This window comes from Galleria mellonella, unplaced genomic scaffold (assembly GCF_026898425.1).
Source record: "Galleria mellonella isolate WM207_F2 unplaced genomic scaffold, CSIRO_AGI_GalMel_v1 utg96, whole genome shotgun sequence".
Lineage (NCBI taxonomy): Eukaryota > Metazoa > Arthropoda > Insecta > Lepidoptera > Pyralidae > Galleria > Galleria mellonella.
In genome coordinates this window covers 3,235,471-3,247,500 of record NW_026442179.1, presented here as the reverse complement: position 1 = coordinate 3,247,500, position 12,030 = coordinate 3,235,471, and the positions used below count along the sequence as shown (strand labels likewise).

Sequence of the window (12,030 nt, the reverse complement as noted above, 5' to 3'; positions counted from 1 at the left end):
GCGGTTAAAAGCTAATATATTCTACTATAATATATAATAAAATACATATAAATGTATTAAATTAATCTTAACTAATATTATAAATGAGAAAGTACGTTTGTTTGTTTTTATTTTCTTGGTGTTTTAAACGGACGGTATTTAGAATGAGGGAGAACATAGGCCACTTTTATTCGTGTCAATTAAAATTAAAGTGGACGAAGTTAGGGGTGAAGACTAGTTCACGAAATTAACGAAACTATTTACTTAAAAAAAAAAATTTAGAGAGAATTAATATATAAAGTATCCTATATATGTTAGCATATAACCTACTCGTGCACCAAATTTCATTCAAATGCGTTCAGCCATTACAATGTGATCGAGTAACACGTACGACATCCAAAAATCTTTACACACTTTATTGACATTTATGACATTAGTACTTATTATATTTATTAATAGAAAAAATATGTAATATAACATCAATAGCTATATCTTTTTAATATTATATTCATAAAAGAGATGTCCTAAATGTACTTAATGGATGTAAAACAGATTTACATTCACAAATAATATTTACGATTTTTTTTATTTAATTTAAAATTCCACAAGTCTCATCAAAAATAAATCGACCAAATTTATGTAAATATAACGAATTATATTCCAATTGATAGCAAAAGTACTTGTAGAAGTTCCACAATGACTTAATTGCCCACACAATTTTTATAACTCACCTTTCATATCGACAATTCTGTCAATAGCCTTCGAGCCGACGTTCCACAATTCTCTGGCTATTAGACTCATTATAGTTTTGTTTGAGTAAATAAAATCCATCGCTTTGCCAACAAGAACGTCCGACGTAGTGAAATCGTCATTCTCAATTTTCTTATATTGCTCCTTCAAATCCTTTAACGTTTTATACGAGTTTGTTCTGTGAATTTCTAGAAATATTAAAGAGATTGTTACAACGAAAAATGCTTGTCGTATCATTGCGGATGTAGGTAATTGAATGGAAGTCGAGTATTGTGTTTGTTTGTTCGGAGAATTGAGTAAAGTCGTTATTACACTGTGAACATTTCTCGAAATGTTTATCGATATTCATAATTCGAATTAAATCTTTTTAATACTAAATTTGGTGACGATTGGTCGAGTTATTAAAGCATCAAGTATAACAAAAAATATATATATTTTAAGCTTCTAGAATAAATAATTCAATATACTGCCAAGAATTGACATTGAATTGATTAAAAGTATCAAGAGACCTGATCTCAAATAGAGAAATAGCCTGAAGTTTGATTGATTATGTTCAATTTTATAATTTACCTAGAATTTATTTAATTAATATTTTTTTTAAATCTGTGCACCGCCATTTGCTCTCTATGTTTGGCGTGGCGGTTGACTAGTAGAGAATGCCAGCAGGTATTAAATCCGCCCTGTAGACATTTTTCAATGTGTGTAAAAGTATAAATAAATAAATAAATTTTTTGCACACTGTAAAGTTTTGTTTGTATGTGTATCACTTGTATGTACATTTATTATCCTCACTACTATTATAAATATGAAAGTTTATACATAGGTATAATATGCTTTCGCACTGTATTAGGTCGACTGGAACAGATCTCTTTCAGAGATAATTCATCCATGCTTACAATATTTATAATAAAATTTATGTAATTTATAAGTGCAAAAACATAATATATATAAAAAATAAGGTAATTATGGTAAGCAGCAACGTTCCTCTTAAAACTTCTCTAAAAACCTAACTGCGGTTACCAACCCGCCTGCCAAGCTTGGAAACTATTGGCAAAACTCTCCTTATGAGGAAGGCTTATGATAAGCAGTAGATAATTAGTGACTGAAATAAAAAAGGAAGAATAAACGCCCTGATGGCTTAACGATTCGTCATGAAAATTGGCATACAATTTAGTATTTGAAACGGAGAATGATATAGGCATATTTCTTTCGATCACTTTTATTTATAACACAGGGACACAAACAAGAATGCTGCTCATATTGTTTTAATGTATTTGGTATTAATATAAACCTACATGTATCATAATTTCTGTAACTCTGTTTTTTTTTCTGTGATAATAAATAAAAAAGATCTATATAATGGTAAGTGATTTTCAGGTGTTTTGCTAGCCTTTTAAATAGCAATACTCTCTTGAATATAGTTGCAGGTATAAATAGAAAAAATAAAGGATATATCAAAACACACTGAATAACCGACTCGTATAATTCCAACAGTCGTATCAAAACGAGACACTTAGGTAGTATTTTCTTTTTTGGCATATTTATTAATAAGGGTTTTTGGGAATTCTTATGAGAAAAAGATAACGAATGAAGTCAAGGAATTTCAAGAGAGACAAATCTACGTTAACTGTATCATTCTATGACATACTTTTTTTTTTTAATGGGTGTAAATGGAGTAGTAATATAGAAGCATAACGCCTTAATGAAATGGGAATACCTGAGGGCGACATTGTGATATCAGGCGTCCTCAGGCGAAAATAATACTATTCTTGTCTATGGACGATGTTTTTTTAATGAATGTTAATGATATGGTACCCAGGCCTGCGCTAACGGGATACGCTAGCGGAGCACCAGTGAAAGGTGATCGATGAGAATGAAAACAGGCCAGTTAGCCCATCATGATGAATTCATCAGGAATCAACCATGATAGTTTCCAGGGGGAATGACGAAGAGTTCGACCTGGTTAAGTATATTGCTAGCAATGGGATTTTTAGTCACCACTACTAACAATCCCTTTCCCCCGACATATTTATTTGACCGGTTTTCGGTAATGTAATACCCAATTTTGGCTGCCTTAGTATTTTAATTAATTGTCAAGTCATATATTAATAAAGTACTATATCTGATTATATTTTCAGTGTTTAGATATATTCAGATGCTAAATTACTTGCCGCGTAATTAAATTGCTAAAGCAATTCGAGCTAGGCTTAAAATTGATTGAGTAATTCAGCTATCTCTTGTACTAATTTCAATTATAAATTTTCATTTGGTTTAAAATCTTTGTTTTAAATATATTTCTTAATAATTTCTACTCAATTTATCATATAAATATAATAAAATCGTAACTGGTAGCAGTCTGTACATGAAAGATATATAACAAAAACTATTATGCTTTATGAACCCAATAAAACTCAAAACAATGATTTTTTAGAACTTTTGTCTGTTTGTCTGTACGTTTGTGCACGCTAATCTCAGAAACGGCTTAACCGATTTGAATGCGGTTTTCACTATTGCCTTGCAGTTTACCTCACTTAATACTTATTTTATTTCAATCGGTTCATAAATAAAAAAGTTATATCAGTTTAAAGAATCACATATAAAATTCTATAAAAAGCATATAGGATATTTTATATACTAAATCACGCGAGTGAAGTCGCGGAATACTGCTAGTATATAGAATACATTACAAGGTATTCTATGTTTTATTATAATTTATAAGATTGAGGACTAATTGTTATAATTCCATACCTTTTAATTTTACTGCTATATGCTAAGATGTTAACATTCAAACTAAAATCATTATCATCATTTCAGCCATTATCCGTCCACTGCTGGACATAAACCTCCCCCATAGACTGCCATAAAGAACGGCCCTGAGCCATCTGCATCCACTGACTCTCTGCAATGCATTTCAGGTCGTCACTCCATCTACATTGCGTTTACCCGTACGCGGTTGCCACTCAAGAACCTTTCTTCCCCATCGATTGTCGGACCTGAAAAATAATCAAATATATATAACTATTTAAAAATAAAAAATAAATCGCAATTTCAAATTAACGAGTATCACCAAGTCTCTCTACCATAAAACGACACAATATTATACCCTACAAGCTACGATGACGTGATATGATTTTTGACAATAATATTGCATTGAAAGTCGGTCAAATTGAGGTCAATGCTTGAACGGTTCTTTGCGCCGTTTCATTCGGGAGCGAAACAAATAATTTTCGTCCCCTACCATCCTAATGAGGTGACATTACATTGTAATGCTCTTCTAAGTACTCGTTGAAACGTCAACCCCCTGGGGATGAAACTGGGTTGAATCGAATTTTACGTTCGGTCCGCTCATTAAAATATCGATTGATGATTGAAACCGCACGTCTGGGTTTGACATTTGTTTCCGCATTCAATATATATATATATATATATTTGCAATGCCGTTGGTGTTGTGGGTGATCATGGGCGGCGGTAATTACTTACCATCATGTGAGCTGCATCGTTTACCTCCTGTATTGTAAAAAAAAAAATACAAATAAAACGCATACAGTTTTATGCATATTAACCATGAAGGTGTCAACAGAAACTGTTGCCAGAGACTTAGATGCAAAATATTAACATAAAAATGCACTTAAAAACACACAACCACCATTATTCATAAAAACTGCGTTAGAATAAAGTTATGGCTGATAATAAAAGGCGAATCTTCTCGTAAAACATTTCAAATGCACAGATAACCACTTTATCTTTGTCATAAACATCAAACTAAAAGTTTATGCAGATTTTATGTCAAGTGCCATACCTATCTAGTGTTGATTTTCTAATTTTTTTCAAGCAACTTAGAATGGCAAACAAATTGAGGCCCACTTGTTGGAAAGTGGTAACTGTCACCTATAGATATGAACATTATCATAGACATAACAGAGTATACTGTGTCACCCATGATACCGCTTATGCGTTGCCATTTCTGAGGATTCAGGTGATATGAATCTGTATCCTGTAATTTTACTACTACATTAATAATTTTAACCATTCATGAAAATTTGGTGTATATATTTTATTAAGCAACTTTTAAAAAAATCTGAATATACCCTGTCAGGTCGACCTCCACGTGGTCGTCCCTGGAAACCATCTTGCTGAATTTCAGGTGTATTCACCACGATGAGCTTACTGACCTGCCTTTTCATTCTCACCTATCATCCCTCACTGATGCCCTGCCAGCATATACCGTTGGCACGAACGAGGTTACCATACCATTATCGTCCATTAAAAAAATAAAACTAGTACTCTGTCATTGTATACCATTAGCATAAACAGATGCAACATTCCATTTACATTCATTAAAAAAAATTGCCACTAAGCACCTCATCAGGGATTACCATCATTAGCATATTCATTTTATTTTGGAGAGGATGGATGAAAGAAGAATTACGAAAGAGATTTATCGAGCAAGAATGAATGGAGATATCGATAGGGGCCGCCCTAGACGGACGTATGTTGACCAAAGAGGCAACGTGCTGAAGAAGGGCCAAATTAAAAGTACCCGTAACCGACGAGCGTGTATGAAAAGATTGATGAATGTGAAAGAAGCGAAAGAGGTTTGTTTGAATCGAAGCATTTGGCGTTCCATTGTTTCTGCCTACCGTAATGGGAGACAAGCGTGACAGACATGTATGTATGTATTTTATTTTTTTATTTACGTTTAAGTTCAAAAGAGGAGCCCCCCAATTTCAAAACATCATTTCACAATAAATCCTGTAATACTTTCCCCGAGCTCCACTGAAGGCTATCTGTGACTCACAGTCGCACCTCCATGAAGATTTGAAAGGATTGTACGACCCAAAGAACTGTGCTCAATTGAATGGCTAAAGTTATTAAAGGAGGAAAAATATAAACCCATCAATGAAAGTGAAATACTCCCATCAATTTTACATCGATATTGTATTGCCTCAATTAAAGCTTTTTTGACACAAATTTTTTTCAAAAAGATCGGTTATTTCAAGAGAGTCGGTGTCTACTATGGAATTGTTAATAAAATAAAACTCCACTATGTTTCATTTCTACGGCTCATTGCCATATTCTTGAGTTAGATGTCGCATTCAACCTTTGTTTTATACCACTGAGGTGGCAAACAAGCATACGGTCTACCTGACGGTATTTGGTTACTGTTCTATATGAACACCTGCACCATACCAGGGGCATTACGCGCGCTTTGCTGACCCTGAAGAAACCTTTATCCCGTTTTTGAAAAACCCAATGCAGTAGTCACTTAGAAAGACCTCAACAAGAACCTCATCCCATAACTTGAGAGTTCGTGGAAGGAAACATCTCTAAAACTGCGCTATGTGCAACCATCCTGGGTCTAAGGTAAGGCTCTAAGATAAACCTTAAAGGTTACTTTCCTCAGAAAGCGCATTGCAATATTTATACAATATTCGCGCTTCGAAGTGTTCTTAAAAGTGGCATAAATACTAATAACAATACGCCATAAGGGTTACTTGCATCGACAAGTTGCACGATTCTCCATCTTCATTCTACTAATCAAGATTTGATAATATATTGGATATGAAGACATATATTCCATTTGATCCGATGCTTCATCATACGCTGTTACATGAAATTTTTGTCCTCTGCTTTAGTTGCGTTAGTTCGTATGAATATTGGGTACAACATATTATTATCAACTATACCACAAAATACTGTAATCACGGTGAAAAATTTTTTATAAATAGTAAATCTACGTAAATATATTATTTTTCTATGTACTACATTTTGTTTTTTTTAAATGTGGACGTGATGAAATCATCTGGTCATCGAGATACTCCTTTACTAAAAAGTTGTTTGGAAGAGATTGCTTAACAATGAGACCTTTTATATCACTTGACAATAAAATTCACTGTATTTATTATTTTTAAAAATGATGCAATAAAGTAGTTTCCAAGGAATATTCTTCCGCGAATGCTCAGGCTGTGGAATGAGCTCCCTGCCGAGGTTTTCTTTAAAGACTAGGGTCACACAAAGGGTTTATTAAGGTTTCTTCAGGATCAGTAAAGTGCACGTGATAATTTTAAACTTGGAGGCGTTCATAGGCTACAATAACCGTTTACCATCAGACGGGCTGTATGCTTGTTGGCACATTCATTGCCACACACACATAAGTACTCGGTGAAAGAAGATACTCTATTTAATAATTCGTATTATAATGTTCACTAAGAAGTAGTTAACATAATATTGTAATAGTAAGTTGAATTATGCTTTATGTCCATTCTTTAGGTTATATATCTATGCCACAACCGCGCGTGTGGGTGACAGTATTATAAAACTAAAAGACAGATTTTGCCAACGTACTCCAACTGCCATTCTGACAATATTTATGAGGGAATACTTTGGGAAGTCACTACTTTATTTACATGCTGGCTTCGTATAAACTGTTTTTCGATCATTGAAATGTCTTAAAGATAATAAAGTCAATTTAAAATCATGAGTTAACACTCATGATTTTTCTATATATAAATTTATATTTTTATGTTAGTAATGGAAAAACTCAAAACCTCTCTAAATATATTTAACCGATTACATAAAAATGAAAAGCCTATAAGTGAAAAAAAAATTATATAGCATGTAAATTTATGTCCCAAAAAAGTAAATGCTCTCATCATCATCATATCAGCCTTTAGCCTAGAGAAGGGGGGGGGGTTGCCAGTAGTTGCCCCGCTTGAGAGGCGGATTGGCAACCGCAGTTAAGCTTTAAAGATATGTTTTAAGAGAAACGCTGCCGTCCATTCCTTGTCGTCGATTCTTACGACACCCACGGTAAACCTATTGTATGCCGGGATCACACGGCATACTTATATTATTAGTAAGTACCTATATCTATGCACATGTGCATATATGTTTTTTTTTAATGGATGATAATAGAATGGTATCCCACCTGCGCTAATGGTATACACTGGCGGGGCACCAGTGAGAGATGATAGGTGAGAATGAAAAACAGGTCAGTTAGCCCATCGTGGTGAATTCTCCTGGAATTTAGCACGATGGTTTCCAAGGAGGACCACGTAGAGGTCGACCTGGTTTGGCATATTGCTAACAATGGGATTGGTAGTTCGCATTATTAAAAACCCCCCCTCAGTGTTATATCTGCAGTACAAATAAACTCAAATTAACACGCTGACCAATCAGAGCTGCACTGATTAGCAAATCCTTTACAAATCTAATGCTTTGACTGCTACTAATTGTCTAATTAGAGTTTACGTAGTCAAATGGCAAAAAAACTAAATAGGCATTTGATTATTTTATTTATGCATCGTCACTATCATATAAGCCGTTAATTGTTCATTGCTGAACATAGATTACTCTAACATTTATTTAAGTTAAAGAGCTGTTTTTATCGAAATCATTTTTAACAAATCAATATTTTTACTAACTTTATTATTATCGAAATATTAAAACATTAGCTCTTTATACTTTTATTGTAATCTAAAAATATCGCTTTCAATTTGGAAAGTTATATTTACATTGTATTACTTTTAAATATTCTATATTTATCTTTTTATTTTCCTTACGAAAAATTCAAAACGTCAACACAATTGAGTGTAAAAGAGCGCAAGTTTCCGAGATCGGCGCCTGTCGCGATGCGATAAGCACTGTTTACAACAACCACTACCCATTTTATTCCCTTCAACTAACCATTTGCTGTTGACTTTTTTCTTATCTAGCAATACCATGTATAGTATTAATATCCTATATTTAAAATTATATAAATGAAACAAGTAAAAAAAATTACAGAATAATTTGAATAAAAAATGATCGATATTTTGTGATCATTAAGTGGCAAAATGATGGACATCTTATACGACATGATGATTTCATAAAGAGCATACTAGAAGGAAAAATAGAAGGCAAGAGAGGAAGGTGATGACTGAGAAATAATTACATAGAAATGATAAAGGAAAAACTAGATGTCATGTCGCATAGAGATGTCAAAGACATGAATTAATTGCCTCAATAAGATAAAAATCTTAAATAAAAAGAATAGAAACGAAGTCTCGGATAAATCCGAGACTTCGTTTATATGACTAAGATTAGAATGATCGACCAGGATAAAAAAGCATGTTTTTCGCTATCCCAAATAGTAAGTAATACAAAATATATATGATATTAATAAGGATTGATATTCAAGACAATATCTGGCCTTGCAACTTGTCATGATACATGTAGTCTGTATTTATGCTGTTGCAGAAATTATTATTATGCATATATATTTTATTGTAAACTGTCTTGTGCATCTAATAAATAAATAAAATAAAATAAACAAACTATTTGCTGTAGCTTTTCTCGTGTAAATTAAAAAAGAGTAAAAAACTGATAAGCAACCAAAAAACAATTCTATAAAAAGTTTGTCCTTTTAACGCGAATTTCGGTACTAAAAGTTTCAGGAATACATTGATTACTCTATCCTTGGTTTCTTTCTTTCTATTTTACTTTTGTATCATCCGCTAACTGTCCAGTGCTGGACATAGATCTTCCAAATTAGTATATTATATAGGTATTACATTTTCACGTTAATCCTTTACAGGGTAGACGTTATCATCATTGTACGTATGTGACAACATTAAAAGTGTTTTTGTTTGACTGTTTTCTTTTATATTTCGCGACAATATTAAAAAATGTTTTTGTATATTTGCAATCATTATTTTCTATTATAAGCAAATGAGACTACTTATTACACATGCAAGTATTTATGGGTATATCTCCTGTTCCATATACCTACAAGATGTCTTTCTCGTAAATAGGCGTCGTTTGTAGTACGAGTTACTAATTTATTATCCTCTTCAGACTCTGCTTGTATCTAGATGTCATATTGCGTGCAATCATATTCCTTGTTAGTATTTCCAGGTATTTCAGGATTACTACATTCTTTTGTATTGAAATGAGTGAGCATTTGAAGTCGAGATATTGTTTCTTTAATATTTTGCCATATACTTATTCTAAATTGTTTTAGCTCGCTTCATATGAAATTTGTTCATTCGGTCCCAATATAAGTTTATTGCTTTGATACATATCCCGACTTAAAACATGGCTAAGTTTTATTCCAATCGATTGAGTAGAAAGGAGATAACAATTTGTAGTCTCCGTGCTTAGCGGATTCTATTGTCTCGAATTTACTAACTAAATTGGCTACTCAAGCGTAGTTATACTGTTTTAGGTTTTAGATTAGGTATTAATAAGCAACACTTAGAAATACAAAGAGCACAGGAGCTCATATAGAATTAATTAAATTAATGGCTTATATAGAAAATCAACGTGACGTATTCATAAACATTCTTTAAAAATAAGTTTTTAATAGTTTGTAACTGTCATTTATTTATTATGTAAATCTTAAAATTTGATTAGGTTCATAAAACTTTTTAGACCTTAAGTTGAACCAAAGAACTAGATAGTATATTACATAATATTTGAAAAATATTAATCTTCCTTTTTCAGTAATCGAATATAAATACCTGAGTGTAATTTTTTTTTATACAACTTAGAATGGCGAACAAGCTGATGGTCCACCTGATGGAAAGTGGTAACCGCCTCCTATAGACATGAGCAGTACCATGGACATAACAGAGTATACTGTTTTGCCCATGATGCCCCCCATGCGTTGCCATTCCTGGGGATTCAGATGTTATTCCTCTGTACCTTATACTTATTTTTTCTATCTATATGTTACGCAATATACAAAAATCTTTGCCAATTATTATTATTACCTAATGTTACAAATATATTCTTTTTACTCTGATTAACGGGCAAAGCTGCGAGTTACGGCTAGTTAGCAACATAATACGTCTTCGTGACATACTCCGTTTTACGGCCGTGTAAAAACGTATTTTTACATCACGCCAAAATACAGGTTGTTAAAAAAATAATTTCACCACTGCCGAAATCCATGGGCACATTCGAGCCGGCGCAGTAATGGAATTTTAATGAGAATTTCAGCTGTTCCCTGTAATTTCTTTTTTTTTTCTGCCGCCTGAAATAAAAGAGCGGCATTTATTGGAATCGATAACAGCCATTCGCTCTCCGGAGATAATGTCGACTGTCGTGACCTTATTTTTATTGATTGCACTCCCATTCGCGTCAGATGTTAATAGACTTTTATGATTGTCTGCTAAACCGTTTATTAATACGACCAATTTATAGATTTCGTGAAACGTAAGAGTGACTACAAAAGTTGTTTTCTTCAGTAGCTTGGCATCATTCGTGTATCTGTCGTCAAATAGTGGTCCTGGCCCTTAAGCTAAACTTAAGCCATAAACTATTTCTATTATGTACTATTTCCTATCTATTTACTATATTTTATTCATTTTCAATTCTATCTATATGATTACTATATAAAAAACACAATTAAACCTTAATCACTATGATAATTGTGACAATCTATATAACTATGCCCAATCCGTTACTATACAACGTTGGGTCGTTAACAAATCACTATACATATATATTATTTGTCTTATTCTAATTTTGCTATCTCTATCACTATTAACATTTCTTATATAACAATCTTTAAGAAAAATTATAAACTATTTGGAATGACAACATCATGAAACTGTTAAATAATTATTAAAAATATAAACTATACTATTTACATTCTATTGCGGTGGAAACGGTGGTCCGGAACAGATAGTGAAGTTAACATACCATGTTACAAGATCAAGTAACGAAGAATAGAAGCATCATTGCTAACATCTATCTCTTGCTAAGAGTAGAAATATCATTGGAAACCGTCATGGTGTATTGAATTTAAATTAGTCATGATGGGCTAACTGACCTGACTTTATCCTTATCTATCATCGGTCTCTGGCGCTCCGATGTAGTGCTAGTGTATACTGGTAATGCAGGCGATGTTGCATTTCCATTTTTATAAAATCTTAGTCCTCAGGAAGAAAAATGCTACACCTACTGGGTACAGGTTCTCATACCATAAATGTCACATTTTTCTGTAGTGATCATGCTGTTGTTTTTGTCTTTCGGAGACTTACCAAACTCGGGAAACAAATACCAAAGGGAGACTTTGTACAAAAGTCGATTGCTTACCTCTACCTCTGTTCCTATTCGTGTTTCTACCGTGAAGCAATTGTGTTTGCATGGCTGTGTTTCAGTTTGAAGGATGGGATATGGCGTGAATTTACAGGGTACAGAGGAATAACACCTGAGTCCTCAGGAATGGCTACGCAAGGGGGGTATCATGGGTGAAACAGTATAGTCTGTGATGTCCATGGTACTGCTCATATCTATAGGCGACGGTTACCACTT

General features: G+C 33.1%; 1 protein-coding gene across 1 annotated transcript in view; it reads right to left on the bottom strand.

Annotated features, from left to right (window-relative positions):
* Positions 1-966, bottom strand: part of LOC116412706 (uncharacterized) — a 1,229-nt gene extending 263 nt beyond the window's left edge. The window contains exon 1 of the mRNA XM_031907404.2: positions 711-966. Coding sequence (XP_031763264.1) covers positions 711-966 — 256 coding nt within the window. The remainder of the gene's footprint in view (positions 1-710) is intronic.
* Between the last annotated feature and the right edge of the window lie 11,064 nt (positions 967-12,030).